Source organism: Accipiter gentilis, chromosome 5 (genome assembly GCF_929443795.1).
Source record: "Accipiter gentilis chromosome 5, bAccGen1.1, whole genome shotgun sequence".
Taxonomy (NCBI): domain Eukaryota; kingdom Metazoa; phylum Chordata; class Aves; order Accipitriformes; family Accipitridae; genus Astur; species Astur gentilis.
The window spans coordinates 22,233,364-22,260,844 of NC_064884.1; the positions used below are offsets into that span (position 1 = coordinate 22,233,364).

The 27,481-nt window shown below is 37.4% G+C and overlaps 1 protein-coding gene across 1 annotated transcript; it reads right to left on the reverse strand.

The window, feature by feature from the left end:
* Window positions 1-2,235: 2,235 nt before the first annotated feature.
* LOC126038441 (vesicular inhibitory amino acid transporter-like) lies at window positions 2,236-27,481 on the reverse strand. The gene is made up of 4 exons (XM_049800177.1): window positions 27,245-27,481; window positions 17,854-17,970; window positions 17,663-17,731; window positions 2,236-3,387 (listed from the first exon to the last, which is right to left on the reverse strand). Exons 1-4 carry the CDS (start codon window positions 27,479-27,481, stop codon window positions 2,236-2,238), a joined length of 1,575 nt encoding a protein of 524 aa, XP_049656134.1.

Below are 27,481 nucleotides of genomic sequence, written 5' to 3' on the forward strand. Positions count from 1 at the left end.
GACAATAATGGTACATGTTTTATAAAACATGAATCATCTCCCTTTGTAAGAAAGAGCTGGAATAAGTGAGAGATCACGATCGTGGCGGGGAATGACCATCTTTGGCTTGAAAGGAATAGGCATTGGCTTCTTGAAAAGGCTGAGAAAGAAAGTCCAACTAAAGCCAGTTTTGAATCACACTGATGAGCCAGGGAATTCCTAAAACTGCCATACAAATAAAGTGCTTATCCCATTTCCAAGCTCTCCTCAACAGAAAATGCACTGAGGCAATCCCAAGAATTTCTGAAGAGTTAGAGACAAAACACATTAAATAAAAGCAGGAGATGTAGTGAATTGTCTGTGGAGAGTTTGTAAGTAAAGTGGCTGGAAGAATTTTTACAAAACTGTTCAGACAACCTCCCTCCGTCCTCAGAGATTTATATAGGATAGATAGAACAAATACTGTTCCCTTGTATTTGTTTATCTGTGAAACTTCTCCACACAAAGAGTAATTATACCCTTTCATTGACATCATCCAAGTAATAATATCCTTCTGATTGTGTCATAGGGGTAATAACAAGCTTTCAAGTACTTCAACGAATAATGTATTTTTGCCATTCCACATAAAAATAAAAAGAATCCTTAAAAATACATACCTCCTGTTTGTGCCAGAACAATCTCCATATCAATGAATTAAACTGTTGTGGGTTCGAGTGCAGAATTTGACCCATTGTACCAAAGAAGTAACACAAGTTCTAAGACACTAGTTATTTTCTCAGTTTTCTTAATAATTTTGTAATTACACAACTAATTTAAACTTTTCATCACTATTCCACATGACAAGTGTATACTAGGAGACAAAGAAAGGAACAGAGTGACATACGAGGCTTATCAGAACTCCTCTCTTAAGTGTAATTGCATGTTATTTATCATTCAGCAAATTAGCCTTGAGAGGTCACTGTTGCTCATGCAGGACAGAAGCATTAATGCTAAGATACTACACAGAAAAAATAGTTTAGTTAAGCAGTTACTACTAGGCTTTTTACTCTATAACACAGTCTTATGTTGACATGCAAAGACTTTTTCATATGACGCAGTAGAAGGTTGTGTGAAATTGTTCATAACAAAAACGTAAACTTTCTTCTTTCAAATCATTACTTTAATCACCTAATATAACACAGATTTAGTACAATAAGATGATACGTATTCATTAGAGTACTCTGATTAGATTGCTTCTTGTCATAATGTTTTACCACTAATGTGAAATACATTGCAATGTTGATCTTTTTATTAAGCCAATATCTTTTAAAGCTAAAGATCTATCAAGTTGTACAGGAACTTAACTGTGTGTCTGTTTATTGAACTTGATTTACTTCATTGAGCTTTTAATATCATCAGATAAAATGCAAAGATCAAAGAAATTTCCTGCCTAATAGGGAAAATGAACTGCATATTAACTTTTTCATGCTACCAGTGAGACTTCTTGTAACCTGACCAATAGAATAACTGCATTGCAGAGGCATGAATCTCAGGAATTAGACTTGCAGAAAAGCTGCAGTCATCGGCTATAGCTTCTTTCAGAACAAATTCCCTTTTCCATGACTGTGAGCTGTTAGAATGCCCGTTTTATTCTGACTGCATTCCCATTTGAACTCATGATAAAAACAGGCTTTCAAAGCTGTTATAAACTGAGTTCTCGTTCTGCCTACTCATTTAAAAAACAAGTAGTAGAACTTGTCTTACATGAAAATTGAAATTCACTGATTTGTTCTGTTCACATGTTGAATTAAATTCTGCCAATAATGTGAAATTGTATTTCATCTGTTTGCAGTGATAGCTCTCTCAAGCTTTATCATATCCTGTAAGCTAGATTTGATAGCTTTGAGACAGAACAGTATCTAACCCCGTGAGAAATTCTGGCTAAATTGGTGGAACCAATTGCAGTATTCATTTTAGAATGTGCATGTCATGTATGAACAAAACCATACAGGACTAGTTTAAAATCATTTTCATGCCAAACCACCTCCAATACCTTCTTTCCTCTCAACATTTTAGATGGGTAATTTTGTACTTTTTGGCTATAAAGGTTATTTTCCAATTTGCTTAGAACCACATACTTTTACAGTAAAAGCCCTGATACTGCAAACATGTAAGCATATACCTAATTTTACCTAGTGACAAAATATCTTATATACTTACTAACAGGGTAAAGGCATTTATAAGATTTGGGCCTTATTTGGCTTTCAGGAAATCTTTTTACACTCCTTCAAATACTTCAAGCAACCCTTTAATTGAGCAAACTATGCCTGCAAGGCTACAAAGAAAACCCAAAATAAAAACAGAGATATCTGCACATTTCTCCAAGAAGGACAGTTTTTTCCATTTAAGTTTTAAATGGAAGAGAGAAGGAAGAAGAAAAGTCATAGCAGCACCTGTTACACTGCCTGTTAAACCCATCAACAGGGCAAAATGTGGTATGAACATGGCCATCAGCAGAGTTATCACGAGAAATGAGCCTCTTACACCCAGAGCAAATAGTGGAGATCTGTAATTGGAATGGTTGCCTCTAGAAATACAAGCATACACAATTTCTGTGGCTGCAAAAAAGGGCAAAGGGTAAGAAAGAAGAGCCTTGGTTAAGAGACACAAGTTCACTAGGGTTTGAAGAAATGATGGCAAGTTGTCAGTAATAACTTCCTTTGTCTCTTCACCCCAGGTCAAGAATGCAGTCAGTGCAAAGGTTGTTTTCAAGACACAAGCAAAAAAGTGAGTCCAATTCAGCATACATCTAAATTCCCCTGGGTTTTTCATGTTACCTTCAAGTGTGGGAAGAAATATTTGTGAAGTGTAACTGAAAATTATCACCCCTACAGAGACCAAGAAGTCCTCAAACTCAATGGAGAGTCTGAATTTTGCCCAGGACCACTGATGTATTTGTGTGAGGCAGTAAGTCATCACTACAAGGATGACAATGAAATGGACTAAGGAGCAAAGCTGGCTGAATTTGGAAACAATTTTGAGAGTCTTGATAAATACACAAGGCAGCAGTGTAACAAATGCAATTACAGTCCAAGTTTTCTCAGTCACTGGTACATATGGAAAACTATGTGACAGCAAGTTCCCACTAGCAACCAGATACAAAATACATGTCATGATCAGTTCCATCATCTGGGTCACATTGACAACTATGCCACCTAGTTTGGGAGATAGGTTTTTGCAGCAGGCATTCGCAATATCTTCATACGTGTCTCTCACTCTTATGAGCTGCCCATCTTCATTTTCTTCATACAGGCAAGCTATTAGAATTTTGCCTGTGTAACAGCATAATGCTGCAGCCACGATAATAAGAAACAGGCCACTGTATCCACTGTGGAGAAGAGCATATGGCAATCCTAGGACAAATATTCCCTGAAGAGGAAAAAGAGAAAGAAAAGATAGTACAAAATCCCTGAGGCAAAATGTTTACTAGAAGCCACACTCCCAAATCTGCCCTCCACTGAACATTGCTTTCACCTAACTGCATGGTGGAAATCCTGCTACATTCAGCTAAGTAAGTAACAATCATGAGAAATGTGTTTATTTATGATAAATGAAATTATCAGCAAAAATAACTGCTCCTATCAACACACATGTAATGATAAGCTAAGAAAAAGAGAATGTGACTGAATGATAGAGTCAAGTTCCTAGTTAATATTTAATGCTGATATGATTAGAAGCACATTTTAGAAGGTGCATAGGCAGTTATTCAGTCAACATGCATATTAATGAAACAGGTTCACTATCAGTAAAATTAAGCAACTGTAGCATCATCTGTACAAGTTTCATTCAAATTAAAAATAGCACTATAGACAGACCCAGTAATGACAATTCTCTTCAGTCTAAAAATTCTTAACAGACCTCTGGAAAGAAAATGGCATTAGAATGACATCAGGCTTCACCTGTGTTTCCTCTGTGGCTTCTGTATGCCTCATGCAGCCTTTGCTCTTGTTAAGGCCACTGCTAAAGTGATTCTTCTCACAGCTGAGATTCTAGATTGTGCAAACTTATTTAGGTGTTTAAAAATACATGTAAAACATATAGACATATTTTTCTCTAAACAGGTACTGAAAGGAACAGAATTCTACTTGTTTTATCCAGTAAAAAAAAAAAAGTGGCATTTTAGTTTCACAGAACACTGTGTGTATTTCTTTGTCTTTTCCCCCTCTTTCTTCACTGTATTTAAGGACAAATGGCACTTTTATGTGGTTTAATTTCCATCAGCACAAAACCAACAAAACCCTTGAATAATAGTTATTTATAAAAAGATCCAATTTAGGAAAGATGCTCCGGTGACATTTCTCCTTTTATGCTACAAAGCTGAAATTAAGCATTGCACATTAGTCAGACTGGTCAGGCATTTTTATTCTTGATGACTGAAGAAAGGAAGGGAGGAAACAAAATACAGTTAACTAGTTCTACAGAAATTTTTATTTCAATGTTTCTTACAGCACTGGTGACACGATGAAATATGAGCATTTGTGCTCATGTTTGCTATTCCAGCTTGACAGAAGGACTTGATTTGCATCAAACCCATCTAAACTAAACTCTATTGCTGACCAAACCTGAGCAACCCCATCTGCTCTGCAAAACCCATGAATCCCCAACAGAAACAGGCCTCCTCACAGAAGGGACAACCCACTCTTCTCTCACTTCCTGAATGGGTAGTGCCACTGACTGCTTTCAGGACCCAAAGCAGAAGAGGTAAGTTTAATGGTCTAAATCTTAATTTCAGAGTTTTCCATCCACAATCATGGACATGAGGCCATGTGGGTGACAAGTGTTTCAGGCATGCTTCTATCTTTGGTGTTTTCTATGAACTCCCTCAGGTTTTATACCCAGCAGACCGTTTCTGTGAGGGCAGTCTAGGAGCCCAGCTGTGCTGGAGCTCATCAAGAAGGCAGGTGCCTGTCTCAGCGTTGTAGGGTTTATACCTAGCATCCCATTTCTAAGTGATACAAGTACTCCCAGTCCTGATCCATAAGAAGGGCTCTGAAGTGAGGCAATTTTTCAAACTCTAAATAATCATCAATGTATAAAAAGTATGCTCCTATTCTTCCAGCCACAAAATGGCAGTCCTTTTTGGGCAGACTGTGGGATGACCATCAACCAGAAAAGAGAGATTGGAAGTCCTTAAACTAGGGTAGTATTTTTTCTTAAAGTCAGTGAGAAAAATGGAGTGCCTATCAAATGAATGAACAGCATTGCCTATTTCAGCAGGTTTCACTCTAGATGCAGATATCTTCAGCTTTCAGCTGAATTAGAGCTGGAAGAATCATATTAAATACATGCCCTAATATATTTTGATTAAAAAGGTCTATGCCATTATGTACTGAAACAGAAGTACCTCAGTTATAATTACTGATATAATAATAAAGTTATTGACTAGACACCTTTTTTGGTTGTTTTCAATGACTTCATTTACAGCAATGGTTTTGTATAAGTCACAAGTGCCATTTCGTTTAGGAGCTGGGATGTTCAGCTACATAGCTTGTGGCACTCCAGTCACCCAAATCTCCTCACTCCAATGGCTTAGCTCCATTCTAATACAGGTCTCATGACCCAATTAGCTTGCCGTGAAATTACCATTTGTTTTGTATGTGAGCTTCAAAGAAGTGTTCAAAATTCTACCGTTTCTGCTGCCTAACAGTCTACTTCCTTAAGAATAGATATCTGGCTGTATCCAGACTGCAGGTAGCACACATGTAAACCGTAGCTTTTGATATCATGCCTTTTTTAATTGTGGTTTTCACTGACTGTCAAGTTAGATAGTTGCTAAAGAACCAAATGTGATTTCTTTCCTATGAAAACAATCCTTAGAGAACATTTACATAACAGATTAAGTTTAAAAACATCACAAATAAACCAAGGCTATGAAAAAATCAGGAAGATAAAAGCCACAGTCATCTTCCAAATTAACATGAGAACAATGATGTTTTCTCAGTTCCTTGCAGTTTGTAGCAAGCTTATCTCATTTGTTCCATACTCACAGCATTACTACTTTGCCCCTTAACCTGCATTTAGGAGTTCAAATTGTATCTGCTGACCCAAAGGGTCACTGTATAATTAAACCACAGGTAAGTGTCAGCACAGGCCTTACCCACACAATGGCTTCTCCCCTGCTGAATTTAGTCTATTAACGTTTATATGACTAGCCTCAACCTAAACCAAAGCATAAGTCTTTCAGAGACATTATCATATTAGACAACCATTTACAGTCCTCCCCACAGGTGTCTGCCTTTCCATGCTTAATGGTTAGTTTAATCAGAGCATAATGTATTTCTAACCTCTGACATCTCCTTGATGTTGTTTATATCAAATAATTTTATTTGGTACCTAACATAGACCACAGGATGATAGGTGCAGTTTTTTGGTTGGTTTTTTTTTTTCATCTTCTGAATTCAGACCTTATTAAACAAATCGAATTTTGCACTATATTCTTTCTTAAAGTTATATATCAGTGATTGCCAATTTCAAAGTTTAGAATTTCTAAACTGAACATTTCTACAGAAATTGTAAGTTTTCCCTTCAGCTGATGTCTTTGACATCTTTTTCCCAGAGTTTGTAAACTTCAGTTTTCAGTTAATAATAGAAAGCAAACATTGTGGACATAACTGGTTTTGCAGCTGTTTGGATACAGAGCATGGTTAGTAGAGAGAAATGGGAGAACTCTGAACATGACAATACAGTAAATATGTATGTGGTGAAATGACAGTGCTTTTCCTGCCTTGCCAGAAATGTTTCTTTCCATTAAAAAAAATTAAAATTATAAAAAAAGGTTTCATGTATCAGCACATTGTCAAATTTCTACAAAATAGCCAAAAAAATGTTAGTGATGGCCATGAGAACTCAAAGAACGAAAACCCCTTTGTCAGACTTCAAACCCCAGTTTAGATTTGATCTTCTGTTCTTACCTTTCCAAAACCAATACTTTATGTTAGGACCATTTCCTGAACGTCACCAAGTTTAAACAGTTTAGTTTCAAAGAAAAAGATATCTTTAATAAGCACTTATTTTGCTGTCAATGTAATGTAACAGTACAGGCATGGATCTGTGTTCTCCATTTTAAAGCGGCTCAGCAACATTAGAGCATTGCTTAGAGTGACTTATCTGTGGAAAATTCCTCCTCCATCAAGAAATACTTCCATGGATGTTGCTGAAGGTGGCTTTTGCACCCCTCTTATGAGGAGTGGGTGTACAGAGAATGTAGACAGAGCATGTCAACATCTCACTGATTCTTTGCTAGTGGAAGAGGGACACAGGTAATTCCTACACCATTTGTCAATGCACATTTGGTCAGCCTGGCCCCAGCGCTTGCTCTTATTGAGTCATCTGATCCTATGTTCTTGCATCCAAATTATGGCACAGGCAGCCCTAGCTGTGAGGCATCAATTAAAAATGAGCGGCAAAAGGAACTGTTTCTTAAATTGCCTCCCAGCTCTTAGTTTTAGTGTTCTGTCTGGAAAGTGTTCCTGTCTGAGTGGTTTTATTTCCAACTGTTCTAGTGCAAAGTCAAATATCTTAGCTCTAAATCTGCTGGTTTAAGGTTATCTGTTTATAAAATAGAATAGCATAGGGAAAAAGCACTCACACAGTTGGGTACATGGGAGTTGGGGTTTTTGAAACAGTCCTCTATCACAGCTCAGCTTGAGTGGTTGTGTTATTTGCCATCACTCCATCCACCCTGTCTAGGGAGGGACCCCAAACTTGCCCAGTGGGCTGCAACTTCCCTTGTCTCCCAAGACGTTTGCAAGACTTGGGTATTTTCACCCTAGACTAAGGATGGAAGTGTACCGTTCATTGTCAACAAGTGCATACACGTGCCTGGGTGGGTGGAGGTCAAACATCCAGATCAGCCAAAGGCAGCTGGGCCAGGAAAGAAGAAAGGACTGAGGGCTGAACTGGTGATCAGCCTTTGAAGAAATGGCAAGGAGAAGGGCGGAAAGGGCACGTAAGGAAAGGTCAGACTCAGCTAGTAGCTATTTATTAGCCATGTCAGAATACCCCCAAGTGGGAGCAACCAGGTATGACAGGTACCACCAGAAGTTACCAATCCACCTACAATAACAAGCAGCTCGGGATGTCCAAATTACATCTACACATTAAAACAATTTTGCACTTGTCGATGGTTTGACTGCAATATTTGGACTACCTGGGAGTGTTTCCCACACCAGCAAGGCTGGCCGCTTCTTTAAAAACCACTAGCTATCTATCTGGATTACTGTAGAATGCAAAAAGTGGGCCTTCTGCTATCATACCACTGTTTGACACTACTTCACCTCAGGGCAAGCACCTCCCCAAGGAATAAAATGTGTTTAGAAAAATTCATAAATGAACACAGTCAAGCACTCTGAGAAAATATCAAAACTCCTTAATGTTCAGTTGTAAGACTTTTTAGTCCCAGGTAAAATGCTTCATTTCATACAGTGTTTTAATCTGAAATATGACACTTTGAAAAAAAAAAAGCAGATTGAAAGGTAATTAAAAAGTAAAGAAGATCAAACCGTGGTCAGAGTTGACACATGCCAAAAGACAATGAAATAAAATGGAGTAAAAAGGAATGCTAAAAGTAAGAGAGAGAAAAAGATTTCACCTTAAGACTTAATCAGATGGAAAAATAAATTAAGAAATTCAGAAGAATTTAACTGAAAATTATTCAGCTAGTACTCCTATATGCAGAATACATGCTAATATGCCAGACTGCTGAATTAGCTCTGATTGCCTTTCTCGACATCTGCAGTTACTCCACTGGAACAGTTCATTTAAGCCTAACTACTTTCCCAACTGTGTATTTGATTCCCTGCATGAACATGGGCTAGGCATAGAAACTATACAGGAAAGTCTCCTTCATGGATTTTCTTGGAAGAGTAGGCAGATGAATTCAAGAACTCTGCTTTTTCAGTACACTTTTACAAAATATTTATTTATGTTGTTTAGCATTTGTTGTCATTTAAAATAAATCATTTTCCTGAACTGATGCAAGCCTGTGTTGCTGTGGTATTTATATGAAGATACAACTTTATTAGCACTAAATTAGAAAATATAGCAAATCCCTTATCTCATGCCATGATAATAGAGCTACTTGCTTGTTGACCTCCATGCTCTTTTTTCTTTTTCAGCCACCACTGTGATCAATGGTGATTTTGTATCTTCTTCCAGATCACTGTTGACTACATTGAATAATACTGGACCAGATGCCAATTATTCTACCAGATAACCTCCTAACCCTACTAGAAACTCATTCCTTTGACAATAGATTCACACTGACAGGTAGTTTTGGGGGATTTGTCACTTAGGTAGTTGTTAATCTATTTAAGATGTATTCTATTGTTGCACTAATTTTTAAATCAGAATGTTGTGTATTAATGTGTCAAAATTCCTTTTAAAACTCTAAATATATTATTTATCTTTCACTGACTATATTAAAATCTCATCAAAGAATTATGTCAAGTGTGTTTAAAAAGGAGTGTAAGGACTTTTTCTCCAAAACAATAATGATTTTTGCTAATTATATTCCTAGCTTTTTAATCTGTATCAATTAAAACCTGTATTAACAATTACATTCTTTTTCTTGGAATTGTTGCCACATTTCCCCAGTCAGGATTTAACTGGCTTTTTAAATATTGGAATGATATCCACAATCTTCTGAAAATTCCACATGTAATAGTGATTGAATAAGAGTATTATCAGGTCAGATCTGTCTTTTGTTATGTCTCCCAAGTGCAAACTTGCTGGGCATTCTGCTTTCAAAATATTAAGGAGATACGTTTTAACATCCATTTTAAATAGTATCTGTAGTTATTGAATAGTTAATTGTCATTAGCAGAGCTGAGACGAATTTCCTTTCAGAGATGCCTGTTTCTTTTGCTGGGCAAGACAGTGTGTACACAATGAAGTATAGACATACAGCTAGAAACCCTGAGAGTTAACTTTTAAATGTCTTATGCAGAACAGCATGATGCCCATCCTGAAAAATTACAAAATGGCCCACTGTTCTGTGTTGTGAGTACATCCTCCTGTTTCTCTACAGAGACTAAAGAACAGTTGCATCTTTTTTCAGAGTTAAGAACAATTTTAGAACCTCCCTCTACTGCTAATGTAGGAAATCAGTGTAGCAAAATTCAGTGAGAGATCTTAAAGAAGAGGAAGGTGATCTTACATTAGAAGATCTCTAAGCTGATTTTTCCCACTCTCACATCCACGTACTCAACAGCACTGGTGTGTGTGTGTCCTCGTGGCTTGGCCAGGATCACTTGTGTACAAGGAGGAGGACAAGGGATGCTGGCAGTCAAGTGCTCATGATGTGTCTGGTGTTCATCTTGACTAGTGATGACAAACAGATTTTGGATTTACCTTCTATACTGTCCTGGAATGGATAGAGTTTTGGATCTTTTGCCTCATTATTTTGTCTCATTCCTCATAAATATTAGGCAGAATTCCTGACTTTCACAGTACTGCTGCTTTCCTTATCTGCATGTTTTATAGATGCTGTCCTCTACTTCATTCTCTTAACACTTATCTATAGGTCAGTTTTTCTACCTCTCCGTTTGAATGAAATCACATATATGGTGCTCTGTAGCAGTTAACACATACCTTCCTTTTAAACTTTGTTCTGCTGTTTTGCCTGGTGCTTTTAGACAAGCATACACAGTCACATATATAGACACACACTTCCATTCATACTTAATTTATACCATGATTAGTATTTCTGTTGCAAATTTCTACACTAAACCTAGCCTTTTTGTCCTTAAATGCTAAAAATTATTTTCTTACTGTCCTAATCCCTGAGAGATGCATTTTTTCCTAGTCTCTTTGGGTTCCTATATCTCTTTGCTACACTTTGTAATTTATAATTTACAATGATTATTCTCACCCTCCCTTTCTCCCTTTTGCTATTTTTTTTTTAATTGATACATTCACTTCACACCTGAAGTAGGAGGGGGTTTAACACATAGGCATACTATTTCTTAATTATGAGATGTGGCTTCTGGTCATCTCATAAATTCTTGTTAAACAACTTTCAATTTGCTTCCACAATTGGCTGTCTGTATTTATTCTTCCTAATCAATTATCTCTCATAATTTTCTCCAGGTCTGTAAAATTAATTCTTTTGAAGTACCAAGTATATATATTATTGTCCTCTGTTTTCCCATAATGAATGTAATTAGATCCACTGATCTGTTCATCTTTATTCAATGTAATGAGGCTCAAAATAGAATTACCTTATGCTAGGTACATTACCTTTTGTGTTAGATAATTATCATCTATCATTTTTAGAAACTTTAATGATGTTTTACTACAGACTCCACACAATCTCCAGCATAGGTCTTTAAAACTGAAGTCACTAAGAACAATAAAATTTTTCTTTCCAGACAATATCTCTAACACAGATAATCATCTCTCTAACATAGAGTGCCACCCTCATTTCTTTTACCTACTCTTTTTTTTGTAAATATGCTTTATCTAATTATTTTTAAATTCCAGTGGCATAAATCATCCCACCATGTATTTGCAGTATCAGTTACATCCTATTTCTTCTCAGCAGTAAAAATTTCTGGTTCCCTAGCTGGCTACCCAGACTCCTGGCACTGCACTACAGACACCAGGGAAAGAATTAATCTGCTTTCCCCCTCACTTCACAGTTTGTTCACAGCTCAGCTGAGTTTGTATTAAAAAATACTACAAGCTGTTCTGTGGAAAACTTCAAATATTGTCCATGGCGTGTATGACCTTAGCAGCAGATCCATCTCCTTTAATGTCAGTGAAAAATCTTCCTTTAACTTCAGGGATGGTTGAATTGGACCCCAGAAATCTTGTTTTTCCTGGTTTTTCTTATTCTTTCTCTCTGCCAATGCCAGCCTGTTTTAGCTGCAGGGAGAAAAGTGGCTGAGGTGTTTATTCTGTGATTAATGCCTACAATCACCTTCTATACTGACAGAAACTTTAGAAGTGTTGTTCTGTCAATCCCTCAGGTCCCATAAGCAGATAAGGCAGATAGACTGCTCAGGAGATGCTGTGATAAGATGAGCAAGTAAGGAAGTAGCGTGGTCTGCACTGCAAAATGTATGTGGACATTTGGCAGAAACCACTGATTTTAGTGGCCAGATTAGTCTTATGAATCTCCTAAAGATTAGGAAAGGGAAGAGAGGAAACAAAATGTCTCAACAAAAAAGGAATTGCTGCTATTGAGCAAGCTATTGACAGCTGATCCCATTGGCTTTGCTATTGGTTTAAATATTTGTTCTAAAACTGAAATAATATGCTTGATGCTTAATTCTGCATGGTTTGATACAAAATGTTAGTTTGCATAAATTCAGAGCTGTCTGCAAGAATGCACTGAATCACACAAAGTAAATCTCCCAAGCAAATTACCTTTTAAGAAAACATATTATTTTGCTTGGTCCCAAAGGAGAAAGCACGCTTTGGTAAAAGAATGAGTGTTTTTATTATGTGTTATGTAGTGGAGAGGAAAAAGAGATGAAAATGTAAGGCAGTCAAGACTAAAACAAACACTATTTTCAAAGTTAGTAGTGGCAAGCAACATGGACTCACTGGCTGCTTACCTATTTCTCAAATTATAGCTCATCACAGATTCTCAGATCTTCACCTGAAGGCAAGCAAATACTCAAAGCATCCAGTGCGAGTGAGTTCCCATGAAAATGTGGTCAAAAGAGCTTGAGAGCAGGCAGAGAGGGGACTTTGGGAGACTAAAAGCAAAGCAAAGCAAAGCAGTGGGGAGCCAAATAACTATTTGAGTGTGCACCGACAACAAAAGGAAGAGTTAAAGTGCATAGAAAGTTCAAAATCAGGCTGGGAGAAAGCATTTGGCTAGTTAGGAGTTTTTCTTGAATGCTGACTGTATGGGACAAGCCACAGTTCTTGTTACTTTTAACAAGTAAGGTTGAAGAGGAAATGGAAAAAACCAACCCCATACTACAAAGAACTTTGCACTGGAACAAACCTTATGCACATCTGAGAGGTGAAAAGGAAGCCAGGTTACATCTTCTGGAAGATGGGTTGTATTTTCTGAAAACTGGCATAGGATTTGTCATGACTGCATGCAGAATAAAAGGCCACATGCAGTGCCTCAATTCTCCCCTGGCTAATATTAACCTCTTCTTTCCTCAGCACAGGCCCAACCACTAGTTATAGGTGGACTCTTACTCAAGATATAATGACTCCCAGAGATCAGCAATAAAGGGGATATTTGTCTTAGAGCACTGCCTGGAGAGAATACAGTTAATAGTCTGATTGAAAGACATAAATATTGGGATACTATTATTTACTATAGGAATCAGTAAACTGATATGGAGTATCATAGTATATTCTTCTGGAATACGTGAGAAAAATGCTGTCTTATAATTAGGATGAGTATAGACAACAAGTCTCTACTGCTTTTCCTCTCTTAACCTCAGTTAAACTTCAGTGGCAGCCCCAGAGAGTTCTGCCTTTGGGATGAAAGAAGCAGCAACTGATTTTACTGCTGATATTTCATCATGCACAGATACAGATAAAGTTGAGGTTGCAAATGAGTTCCTGTAATAGAAGTGTCTCTCTCCTATGACATAAAAGATTACATCATTCTTAATATTCAGCAAAGTAGAATAATTCCCCTAATTTCAAGTAGATTAGACAAACATTCCCAAATGTCTATAATTAATAATAAAGATAAAAACTAAAGATCAGAAAAGAAATGTGACTGAGTTTTCTGGCACACCCTGAGTACTCAGCATAAAAGCAAAGTTATTTAAGCTCTCCTTTTAGGAAAAAAAAAATATTTTGAACATAGTTGTGCATTGTGAAACCAGGCATATGGCATGTAAAATGCATGCTGAAGATGTCTTCTTAAGGTCTCTAGATGTAAAATACTTGAAGTATTACTACTTGAGGAGGTATTTCTCGTTCTGTTTGTACAGACTGTGACAAAGTAGTTCTTGACCTCTACTGGCCCATGAACAAAAGTACTAGAGTTATAAAGTAAGTCATGTTCCTTTACTGTGGTTTTCCTCTTTTTATTTTCCTTTTTTTTAAAATTTATTTTCTTAGTCTGCAGTCACACTGGAAAGACTTGGAGACAGGATGCTGTCTGGAAACAACAGCTGAGGATCTCTGGATGAACAAACTGGGGACCTTGATTATTCTTGACTTTTGACAAAGACCTCTAGTTTATTCTTAACTTTTAGATACAAATACTGTCTGTATGGATAGAGCAATTCTTTCCTTATTAAAATGAAGTTAGTTAAGTAATTGCTGTAAAAGTTTGTATATTTTAAAAAACAGTTTTGTTTATTTTTCTTAACCTGAGCCATTCTGACAGTGCTAGGAAAACTCAGCTCTGTTGGATCTGTCCTTTGTTCATACCTCACTGTTGAGAGCTGTGGTGATTTCATATTTGAGAAACTTATTTTAAGACTGCATTTAGTTTCTGTTCCTTTCTCCTAAATGACTTTCATTTCCCACATTCAAATTTTTAGTGAAAGTCCCAATTTATTAATGAGGTGAAATGAATGGATTTTAAGTGAGAACTCAGCGACTATTACTAAAGTTGCTAAAGTGGCTACTTTTTTTACGCTCTTCAGTACCCAAGAAAACGATCGCTTCTTAGCATCTATGAACTGGATTAATCTCACCCAACTTCTGTCTAAAACAGACATCTAATGAACGAGTACACACAGTAGCAGAAAAGACATAGATGAGGAATCTACTTTGCTTTGATGCACACTTACTAGGAATGGGATTATGGGATTCCTAACTTCACCTATCTAAATACAGCAGAAAGTAAAGCTAATCTACTAGCTCTGGAAAGGATGGATAGAAATAAGGATCACCAGAGGACTATTCATTCCAACAGTGTAGGGCACTTATTTTAGGATTTGTGAATCTCCATCAGAGAGGCCTGTCTCTCTATGTGGTCTGTAGAGTCAGATGAATTCCTTTATGAAGGCCATGAGACTGTGAGATGCCTTGGAAGAGCAAATGAAGAGCAGGAAGCTGGATAACTTGGGAATATGACTGCACCAGGGGAGGCAGGAACAGGGGGAAAAAGGTGTCATTAGGTAAACTGGAGAACATAAGGTTGTAAACCATATGAGATAGGAGAATATGATGGGCAAGGGGCTGTGAGGAAAAATGACTGGATATAAGAAATAGCTAACTATAGGCATAAGACAGAAATAAGTAGAAGGCTAGATGGAAAGTATGCATTATGCAGCTGATTATCCTTTCAGATTAGGAAGGGAAACCTTCGGGGGTGGAATGGCAGCTCCTCACAATTTAGTAGATAGTAAAGAATATCTGAAATCCCATCCAAGCAGCAAAGGGAAGCCTACAGTTTTGTGCAGGTATTGTATTCTTAACTTGAGATGACAACAGTAAAACGTACAAAAGGAAGAGCTCTGAGAGCAGCTGGCTTCCCAGCAGAAGTGAAAAAAGTCAGCAGGCAAGCAAAAGCAACAAAAGCAGGAGTGGAGAACTCATTTTAAACTCCAGATCTCAATTAAAGCTTAGAAGAAGTTTTAAGTCCCTTAAGGGAAGGTGGCTGGGCAGATGTCATTTGGAGTTGCAGAAACCATGCAGACAACAAGACAAGAGAACAACTTTAAAATGTAGTGAGATAGAAGTGCCAACTTCTAAATATGATACAAATAGTAAAATGAGGGAATTAACAGTTATTATAAAAGAAAAAATAACTTCCTATAAATATAAATAACTTTCTTATTAAAGAGAAATAATATATCTTGCATCATATAATTCTTATATCTATATTTACATTTCTTCAGGCTTCAGTAAGAACCATTCATAATTTCTGAAATACCCAGATTTAGTTTGAACTAATCAAACTAGAATGGGTTATAAAACTGAAAAAAATCCTCAGCTTCAGGGAGGAACTAGCCTCAATCAAACATATTTCCTAGAGGGGAAAACTGAGCAATAAAAAACCCTATCATGAATGGAAATACCCATGTAAAGTAAAGGCAAAAGCTGTAGCTACAAAAACTGATAACATAAAAAACCCCAAAATGCTTGCTCTAGGGACCTACAAAACATAATCTGGTGGTGCTGTTATTTGTGTCAACTCAAGAAATGGACTGAGAGAAATTGAAATGGATAGCAGAGTATGTGTGTATGAGTTGAAGCAAATGTTTCCTCACTTTGACTCATATGTTTACATTTTTTAGAAGTAAATATTAAACTTGATTTTTTTTTTTGTTTTTTTGTTAGCTATTTAGTGAACACAGTATTGTACATATGGCAAAACTAGTGCCACTGGCCAAGAATACAGAGAAATGTTGCCTTCCAAGAAACATGGTGTGTGGGGGGAAAACAGAGAGAATAGATGCAAATAGAAGTCAATTTCTTTTATATAGCTTTAGGGGCAAAGTGTTTTATACAGCTTACTGTGCTAAACTAGGTTATAATATATCATCTTCAATACTGTGTGTAATCAGTGTTTAGGGCTTTTTATTTTCTCAAATAGCTCCATTTGCTCATTCAGACAGAGCTTGTGCCATTTCAGTAAATCTCCTGCTGTCAGGAATTATACACACTGAACTAAACTGTAGACTAACCATCTATGGATTGTATGGAAGAAGCTTCACCATTTGGAAAGTCTGTTACAGAAACATTACTATTTCTGATTCTATCAGTACATTATAATAATTCAGATATCCTTTACTTTCAGCATTAAATTCTCATACACACTTGCAGATGTTGAGCTTGTCAACACTTATTCCTTGATGAACCCTAAGGCTCACTCTTTCTTTTTACAAAAAAATGAGCTCCCTTCTGAAAATTTGCTAATAGCAGTGAAGGAAGTTTATGAAAAACAGGAAAGGAATGCAATCTGACAAAATATTTGACTTTCTGCTGCCTATCACTATGTTCTTGCTGACTTGGGAGGAATGTTATCTTGGAAGGAGTTATAAGTGTAAATATACTTTATTAAAGCAAATTCACTAAGGTTACATACCTCATAAGTTTAAGAATAAGGGACAGAAGGAACATTTTTAAGAAGAATATTTTCCATCAGTGATAGCTGGTCAATGGCATGTGCTATAGAGAGGCACAAGTGTGCAACTGATTTCGGCCAGAGAAAGCTGATAAATAATTATAATAGGTAATTTGCGCTTTGTTTTGAAAGGTAACCGTCAAACAATATCACAACAATAAAGCAAGCAGTTATAACAGCTATGGAAATTCAAAGGTGCCTAATAATAGTGTTTTTAAATACCATGTGACCTGCCATGAATTAAAAAAGGAGAAATTATACCATCTGTTTTCATTCAGCTTGTTAAAAATGCTTTCAGGGATTGACGAGACCAAAAAGCATGGTAGATTAATTTGATTTTACTGTAGTGGGAAAGTACATCAGCTATTCCCTTCACCTGAGGGAGCCAGAGATCCTTGTTCTGCAACAAGTTGTGGTGCATTGGTTTCTCCCATGGAATAAAGTGATTATTGTTTTCAAGTAGCAGACAGTTACTTGATCCTGTTTGGTAACATTTACTATTTCAAAGGGTATAATTTTCATAATGCTACTATCCATTTATCTTTGATATCATGGTTCTGTCATTCTCTTTCTTGACCATCTGGATTTTTAAGATGATATGCCCATTTTAATGGCTGAATATTCTAGAGGTACTCTTACCACATTAGTCTGCTGATTTATCTTGTGCTCAGCCCCTACAATGGGTCTCAATAGCAAGAAGAATCCATTCTATATAGAAAAAAAAGAGAGGAAATCCAATCAAATGCCAAGCTGATTTATCACAGGCCACATTTAAACAATCATTATTTTGTAAAGAGTTTCTGTAAAATAGGAAACATTCTGAGACTTACTTTCAAAATTGTTTTCATTATTGGAGCACCTGGAAGTCCTTGATTGGAATCCCATTGTGAAGGGCACTGTGCAAACAAAGTACAAAAAGATGGTCTCTTCTCTAAAGAACTTAAAATCTAGGGGTAAGATAACAGGAAACAAATACAGGCAGTCAAGGAAACCTTGAGTCAATACTGGAAACTGTGAGTCAAGAGAGTAAATGGTGGTTTTAATGTAGCTTATAACTGAAATTTTCAGCAAAAGGACATTTCTAAGAGGATCAGAGGAGTGCAAATAAATATCTTCATATAAGTTCATAGCAATGTTTGTTTAAATATTTAACAAATTGCCAATGGTAATTTTAACTGGAAGAACAGAGATGCAGAAGGATAAATGGTAGATTGTTAAAGAAAAGACAAGTAGCTTACATTTGATTTGATGGTTGAAGAGGTGCTTGCAAGAGCTGGTGGACACGTGGGGTATGGAACTGCATTAGCTTTCCAGGTGAGTGTGCATGGGGCGAGCTTGACAAGGTCAGGGAAGAGTGTGCTACTGTGACCCAGATGGGGAATTACTAGTGCTCAGATGAGAGTTTTAGCCTTGTGGATCATTAAATCAGACTATGTATTAGTGAGGTTTTACAGTAAAAATAAGCAGAAGCTGGACAAAGTCTGAGTGTGAGAATTTAGAAAGACGGTTGACTGAAACAAGATGCCAGGTGATAGGCCTGAATGGCAGCAAGGACAAAGACATTCACAGGTGGTGAAGAAAGGTTGGTGTGGGCAGGCTCTGGATAGAAGACAAGGAGCTCTGTTTAGCTGCTTCACCTGACTGCTGAACAGACAGACCAATATTTTATATGGGCAGCAGAGGGATCTAAATAAGATGGCCCAGGAAAACACACTCTGCTTGTCATCACACACTCCCATAGGCAGTGAAGGATGCGGTGTCTGTAGGCAGTGTTTGTAGCAGCCCCAAGAGCCTGAGTCTGCTACAAGTGATGACCTCAGGGAAGAAGGCGCGAGGCAGAAATTCCAGAGACATTGCCAGCATTTGTTGTGTGCCTCGTTACGGGCAGCAGTATAGAGCACAGGAAGCTGGTCGTGACCCTGTGTATTAATTCATGTAATATTTTTCCTTATGAAAATTTCTTGCAATGAAAAATACAAATAGAGTGGTGAAGTGTGTGTGTGCCTGTAGTTATCTACCTACCAATGCAAAAGCTTTTTTTAGGCATTAACACCCCCAGAGCAGGCCATCTCCTGGGTGGTTTGACAGTTTCCTACTGATGAAATGAAAGAAAAAGAGGTCTGGGAGGCAGAAGCACAATGATCAGTGTTACTCACACTACAATTTATTTTATACATCATGGGAGAAATGCAAACTGACATGCTCTTTTTGCAAATATATGTAAATGTGCATGTAAATCACACCTGTCACATGGCAGGCTGTCTATTAAGCTCTAGCAACACCATTGATAGCAGTCGGCCTTTGAAGAATGGCAGGGTTTAAAGCACTTGGGTGGAGATGTGCGTTCACTTCATTCATGTAACTGTACTTAAGCTGACTGAAATATAAAATAGTAGAAATACTGATGTCCTCACTAAGGGTGTCTGTTGGCAAGCTGAATTTGGCAGCATGGCAAACCAACTTGCAAATTCCTATTAACACAAAAGTTCCTGTTATTACTGGCTAGAAAGCACCGCTGTAAGGAGAAGAGTTGAGCTGGTTTCTCCCAGCTTCTCCACTGAACCCCACACCAGGGAACACCCTGTTCCCTGCTCTGACTCCCTCAGACCCACAGGGAGCTCCCTCTCACTGCAGGGCAGGAGGAGAAGGGCGGGAGGGAGCAAGCAGGAGGGCCCCCAGCACGAGGTCATGTTTACCTTTGACCACTAAAGCCTTTACTGGCAAATGAGTTAGTAAGGTGGTTGAAAATCAGTACTCAGCTGCGTCTGTGCACTTTGCCTCTTTGTCCTCAAACACACACTGGTAGTGACAAAACTGCCATTTTGCACTGGACTGCAGCAGTTAGGATAAGCACCAGCAAGATCTATGTGGTCTACTACTTGTATCGGGTGTCTGTGCCCAGGTGCTGGCAGCAGGGGCTGTGGGGCAGCCTCTGTGAGGAGAGGCTGGGGTTGCCCTGGGCCGGACACAGCGGGTTCCAGCTGGCTCCAACCTACCCACTGCAGGGCACGGCTGAGCCCCTCAGCCAAGATGGCCGTGCCTCAGGGAAAGTGTGTGTAAAAAAGGGCTGGAAATGCCACACAGAGAGGAGGACGGGGGCTGTAGAGGAGTCTGGAGTGAAAGAGTGAAGTTGAGCATGAAAAAGGCAGGAAGAAGGGTATTACTTTAATACTGTTTAATGTTTGTCTTTTTGTTTCCCAATACCAGATGCAGTAATTAAACATATATATATTAATTAGCAATAATTAATAATAATTTTCCCCAAGTTGTGTCTGTTTTGCCCACAACCATAACTGGTGAGTGAGCTCCCTGTCCTTATCTTGACCCACGCACTTTCTCACTCCTGTTCCCTTTGCTCCCCCATGCCCAGCTGTGGGTGGGTGGGAGTGAGTGAGCAGCTGGGTGGGAGCATGGCTATTAGGCAAGGCTAACCTGCCACACTACTGTATGCTTACTTGCTAGTTCATTTGTTCTTTTACAGGCACAAAATTTGAAGTACCAGCTACTTCATGCAGGAGGACTATAGCCTCACACCTATATTACAACTGTTCCAGAAGATTAATAGTAGTAGATTTTCCAGATCAAAAGATTTTCAAACTTATTTACAAGTGAACAGTCAACAAGATGTCTCCCCTTACAAGAAACAGGCACTTGCAAATTCCACAAGACTTTCTTGACTGTGACAAACTGGACATCAACCCCAGGATAAGTATACTATGCATTGCAGTGACTTAGCTACTGTTTCTAAGAATAACCTGCAAGATAATATGGTGGCTTTGAAATTTAGATGCTGAAATATACAGATTTCAAAAGTACTAGCTAAGAAGAGTTTCAGCTAAAGTTGTTGGAAATGATAAATAATTGACATTGCTAAAAATCAGGTGTCAAATAAACGCATTCTTGAAATATAAAGTTACAATTTGAGGTTCTGAAACAGAATTATTTAGATATTTTTAAGCACAGCAGTGCTTCTGGCTACTGTTATCAAAAGGATGTAATATGAGACAGCTATGTCAGTAAAGCTCAGGTAAAAATCAGTTAAAGATATAAAATAAAGGTATTGGTTAACAATAGATATTTTAAAATACACCTATCTTACATCAAGTGTAATCAAGATATTCAGATTTAAGGCTGAGGTTGCATGTTAAAAACCATGTTTGTGTTGAGTATTATAATTGAGAATGTCTTCCTCTCATCTCATATGAGAAAATTATCTCACACAGTAGTAAGCTTAAAACATCAAGATCATAAATTATAGACCATTGTATATCAGTTATAGCCAAACTATTGAGGCTATTAGAGTCATTCATGGAGACAGAGAGAGACATCTCCTGTATCTCTTGCAACACATCTATTAGGAAATGCCATTTGGGGACCATGGTTCGGGCAAGCATACTCTAAGGACTGCTTGTGCTGGTTTTGGCTGGGATAGAGTTAATTTTCTTCACAGTAGCTAGTATGGGGCTATGTTTTGGATTTGTGCTGAAAACAGTGTTGATAATACAAGCAAGTTTTCATTACTGCTGAGCAGTGCTTACACAGAGACAAGGCCTTTTCTGGTTCTCACCCTACCCCACCAGCAAGAAGGCTGGGGGTGCACAAGGGGTTTGGAGGGGGCACAGCTGGGACAGCTGACCCCAACTGACCAAAAGGATATTCCAGAACATATGACATGCTCAGTAGATAAAGCTGGGGGAAGAAGAAGGAAGGAGGGGATGTTCGGAGTGGTGGCATTTGTCTTTCCAAGTCACTGTTACACGTGATGGAGCCCTGCTGTCCTGGAGATGGCTGAACCCCAGTCTGCGCATGGGAAGTGGGGAATGAATTCCTTGTTTTGCTTTACTTGTGTGCGTGGCTTTTGCTTTACCTATTAAACTGTCTTTATCTCAGCCCATGCGTTTTCTTACTTTTACCCTTCCAATTCTCTCCTCCATCCTACTGGGGAGGGGAAGGAGCGAGGGTCTGTGTGGTGTTTATTTGCCAGCTGGGCTTAACCACGACACTGCTTTAACTTCTAAAGATTTTTAATATGTCATTTTAACATCTAGAATGCTGCAAGAATTGCAATACTTATATCCATCACTTGTGTAACCCGTGTACTTGTTTCTGGGATGCTTCAAGAGCTAGTATGGTGCTTTCCGAACCAATGCCCAATATGTTGGGACTAGTCTGCATGTCCAGGGAATAATTTGTGGAGTAGTTATGTTATATCACAGCTCCTGTTTGCTGGCTAATCTGACACAGAGGGGCTATGGAAAACTGATTTGCCACTCCTAACATTTCCATAATAGTTACAGTAGAATATGCTGATGTAAATCCATTCAATGCTCCCTCCATCTGTTCATTGCCCAGATGATGTGACAAACAACATAAAATGCAAAACCTACATACAAAACAGCAACTTAAATCCCATGAGAACAATCTAAATATTTCTTCCTGGAACAAGAAACAATTTTAGATGAGACACCTCTCTATGTTTAGGAGTTCTGGCTTCATAACATTTTTAGTATTTGCAGCTGACCAAGGGAAAAGTAGACTGATATAGTGCATTCTCTAACGAGATTTATGGGAATGACAGTTAGTTAACTCAAAATCAGTCCACTGTACAGTGCTTACATGTCAAATAAAGAGATTTCTGTGAAATAGTTATAATTTCATTGTTGCAGGATAACACATTTTTGATAAAAACTTTTGTGATAGAAAGTAGGGTTGGGAATAGAGAGAATATATATCCTGTATGCAGCCTTCTCTGTGCTATATGAATATGTGCACAAAACTAAAGAAATCTACTGCAGCATCTGAGCTGAAATAAAAGGTTATATGAAGTAGTGATGTATGCCTGGAATCTTTTTTTCCCTCAAGAGAAAATCCAAAGAGAAAACCAGGGCACAAACATTAGTTACAGAGTCTTCTTCCCTAAAATACATTTTTTATCAATTGCATTGCATAATGGTGACATTCTATCATAGGAGAAACAGATCTGAGTTTAGAAGGCTCTCACCAGGCTCTAGGCTTTTTTGGGGTCTCCAGTTGTGGCTATATGGGTTTGTGGTTGCAAACCTATGAAAAATAAATTTGTCCAGTACTGCAGGTGCATTTCAGTTAAATCATATTAATTGGCATTTTTATGTGCACCACAGTAGTCCTACAGTCTTGGATTTTTACTTTGTGCTGTTATTTTTTGACCAGCTCCATTTGGAAACTTGAATTACTTACTGGTCCTACGTTAGATATCAGCATTGGGCATCTCCCTTTAATTCTCAGTAGCACCTCTTCATATGAAATGCAGAAGTTTATTTCCCTCAGATATCTATAATTTAGATCACAGTACGACTTTAGCTTCAGTGTTTAATTCAAGGAAGTTACTGCTCTGGGCACCAGAAAGGATTGACCCTTGTTCTCAAGTCTGGAAAATAAATACTTAAGATCAAATACTGCAGTTAAGATCCAAGTGAGTATTTAGTTAAATGTGACTAAATTATTTAAGGTTGAGGGTGAGAAGATTTGTATTGTGGTACATCTAATGACCCGATGGCAAAAACATTTAGCTTTCTAAGCAAAGCACGTACGTATTTATATTTAGAAAATGCTTAAATATGGTATCAGTAAAGCTTAATGGGAGGGGTGTTTAGATGCCTTAAAAAGATGTTTGCCTTTATATCTTTAGGTGCATGTCTGCTCATTCTGTTTCTCAGCATCACTGTGTTTTCCACTTAAGTCTTGGGAGTTGTTGATACTCAGTAAGCACTCTAAAGATTCAATCTATACCAGGGAGATGAAGGCAAGTAACTCAGAAGAATCATTATAGAAAAATAAATATTAACTATGAGATATTCTCAAGTGAATCTTTTAGAGTAACATAAATAAAAATGAGCCAAATTGGAACCCAATAAGGAAATGTATCTATAATGGCACACCGTGAAGGATATACAGATATACACTTTCATTTTTAAAAATGGTGATTTCCGAAGTGTTGAGTCTTTTCTAAGCTAATGTACAATTTACAGAATAAAATATAATAAACATATTTATGATCACTACTGTAATAATTATTATTATTGATGCAATTTAAAATAATTATTATTTATTATAATTGCATTATTGCCATTCCTTCAAGCACTCACAATAGACAAGCACCCTGTTGTGTTATTCTGATCACGAAACAAGAAAATTGCCTCTGCTGCAGGTATTTCTAATCTCTGCACAACCTAATCTCTGTACAACCTAATCTTTGCAAAAGACAGGGACAAAAGATGGCCACATTAAGTATCAGATGCATTGGATCTAATGGCACATTCAGTATGCTTTGATACGTCATGTTTTACCAAAAGTGCAGGGAAGAATTGTGTGCTTATATTACATTCTGTTTTAAAGATTGTACAAGCATCATAATACTGAAAGCACTTTGGAGCTGTCTGATAAAGTGGTTGACTTTTTTGCACTATTAAAACTTGTTTGTGCTCCTTAGACCTAAGTGGAGATAGACTCACAATGGTGTAAATTACAGTTATGCTGAGATGAACATTATTTCACTTCTTCCCTTTCTCTTTCTTGGTTTTTCTCCATTTTTTTGTTGTCTTGTACCCCTTCATGATACTATAGACTGATACTATAGACTGAATGCCTTTTTCTTTTACTTTGGCTTTCTCTTTCTTGGACAAACATTCTCTGTAGTGTTTGCAACAATCCTCCTGCATGTGGCTGGCAAATAAATAGACTTTACTGTCCTTTGGTTCTGCTGTGAAATGTTGTACCATTAGAATTTAACTACCTTCTTCCTTGTGACTGTTGCTTTGCTTAACTATCCAGCACTACTGTAGAAGTCAGTACAAAATTTGTTGGCCTTTCATTGCTATATACAAACAAATGTGACTTGCTTCACTCTGCCAGATGATGCTGTTCATTTTCCCTTTTGAATTAACTCAGCTTTATGGTCTCTGTCCTTACCTAGATTAACTGGATACAGGTTTTCATTTGTCTGTGCAGTGTTGGAATATGAAGCATGTTTCCCTGGAAACTTTAAATGTCTGAAGCAATCATTTACACATACAGTATCGTCTCCAAAAGTGCATATTTTTTCAGTTGAAGTCAAAACAAAAATAAAAATCTCTATCTGTTTGTTTGAAAACATATGCAAATATTTGCATTTAAAACACTGTAAGAAAGCCCTTGTATTTAATTTCAGAAAGCAAATAATTAATTGTTCCTATAGCAAATCTGGATTGTGAAATAATTTCACTTTTAGACTAATTGTATTCACGAGAATAACTGTTTAGAACACTTCTGAATTCTGCTGAAATATTTACCTCTAATTGCCATGCAAAACACTTCTACCCTTTCCTCTGGGTAGGGCAAAACCAACTGTCATTTTAGCATGGATTGTCTTCACCAGTCAAGAACGTTCGGATTGTTTTAATCATTCTGTTCACAACTCTGACTTTCTCTTCAAAGCTATTCATAGAATTTTTTTTCAAACTGTTATTTTTTACTGACAGTTCAAAATTCTCTCCTCTCCGTTCCCCTCCTGCCCTTCCCCTTCTCTTTCCCTGCTCTCCACCCTTGTCCCTAAACCAAATGACAAGGTATTGGGAAATAGGAAGAATACACACATGTGTACATAGATGCACATGTGTTCACATATGCACACAGTTTCACAATGTGTCATTAGGACACTTTGGCTGTACTATTAATGAAACTGCTGCTCCCAGGCTTTGCCATCCTCAGCCTGCCTTAGAAGGAAAGCTCAATACGGGTATAGACAACTGCTCTTTTAATCGATTTCTAAAATATTTGACCAAATGAGATCCAATAGCAGTATGCAACACTCAGCATGCTGAGAGTTTTGACTAAGACCATAGTTACTGATCTGATTGGATAATTTAGCTTAAATTTGTCCTGTTTTTAAACAGGCAACTGTATCTTTGTGTTTTTACACTGTCTTATCAGTCTATTTTTTAACTGGAAGCTATAATATTGATAATTAATAGTAATTGTGTACATAACGATATTCAGAAATTTTTAGGCACTGTGGTGTATTTACAGAGGCAATATTACTTTTGTTTTTCAGAAAGGAAAACAATGGGTGAGAGAGAATGTGACTTACCAAAAGGTCATACAGCAAATATTGACAAAATTGACTTTCAGAATGAAATCTTGGCTTCGGTGAAATCAAAGGCAAAACTCACAGAAACAACAATGGGCTCTCATCCCAGACTCCTGTCCTGACTAGATGCTGCTGAGGGAGACTGAAGAGAAAATGTGTTACTAGAATGTAGTTGGGGTATTTTAGGACTTCACGCTTTTATTTACAGCTGAATGCTTTCTGAGTATGATATGCTGCTTTGCCCTGTTATTGTACTGGCTCTCACGTGGTGATGCTCATGTTTGAAAATACAGCAGGATTAGAAAGAGGTCCTTTTTCTCTTTCTTTGCAGAGCTATGGGATGAACTGGATACATAAACAAATGTTCATCAGCATAATCACAGACTTGTGTGACACTGGAAAGATTATATTTCTATAATTAAAGTGGCATAAAAAGTGTTTAAGTAACAGTTACTGGGACTAGATGGGTCTGTGGATACTGCTTTCTTCTTACCATGTCAGATAGAAAGTTAGTGGCAATGATAGAATTATGTAAGGAAATGAATCATGAAAAGTGAGAAAAAGAATCTGAAACATATAATTCTAAATTTAAGGATTCAGAAAGATACTCAAATTCCACACAAGATGCTGGGACCAAATTCTTTCAGTCTTTTCAACTTGACTATTTTCTTTAACATTGACAAGTATTATTACAATCTTGTGCTTCATGCTCTAATTTATATCTAGTCTAACTTACATGTCAGTAAATTTATGTCTGATGTCAATCTGGCTCTTTTTATTAGATGTTTACCTCACATTTCTATCAAACTTCTCTGTCACTGAATTCAAAGGTATTAAAGATAATGTCTGTGCTTCCAAAACAGGTGCAATCACCACCTTTTCATTTTCACCTAGTTTAAAGATTTTTTAAACTTTAGCTAACATATCTATCTTTTATTCAGAAATTTTATTTTCAGAGTGCTAATTGTATGCAGAAAGGTTGAAGTATGTTACTGATAAATTCATAGAAACCTTTTAGAATATTGCAAAATGATGGTACAGTTAAGTACAATAAAGCAGGCTAACTGATGAGCAGGCTTTTCAAATGATGATTGAAATGAGTGGAAGTAAAAGGTTACCTGAATGGCATTTGTTACATTCCATCCTGCTTCCCAGCTGGTGATCAGTTTGACCTGGGCGTGTGGCAGTGAAGCTTGGGACTTGTATTCTGGATCCTGGTGGCAAACATGAAGCTCGAATTTCAGGGGTCCATCTGGTTCCTCTCTCTCCTCACTGTGAGCTAAGTTCAGTTCATCTCTTCTAGCAAAATTCACATGCTCTTCATCAGTGTCTAGGCAACTGTCCCATCTTGCCAT

Bases quoted from the DNA above. Each gene is read 5' to 3' on its own strand.
- LOC126038441 (XM_049800177.1), bottom strand. From the start codon at position 27,481: ATGGCAAGATGGGACAGTTGCCTAGACACTGATGAAGAGCATGTGAAT. The intron at 17,971-27,244 runs GTAACCTTTTAC...TCTTACCCCTAG, and splicing joins ATGTAACAAATGCCATTCAG to ATTTTAAGTTCTTTAGAGAA. The intron at 3,388-17,662 runs GTAAGAGTACCT...TTTCCTCTTCAG, and splicing joins TAAATCAGCAGACTAATGTG to GGAATATTTGTCCTAGGATT.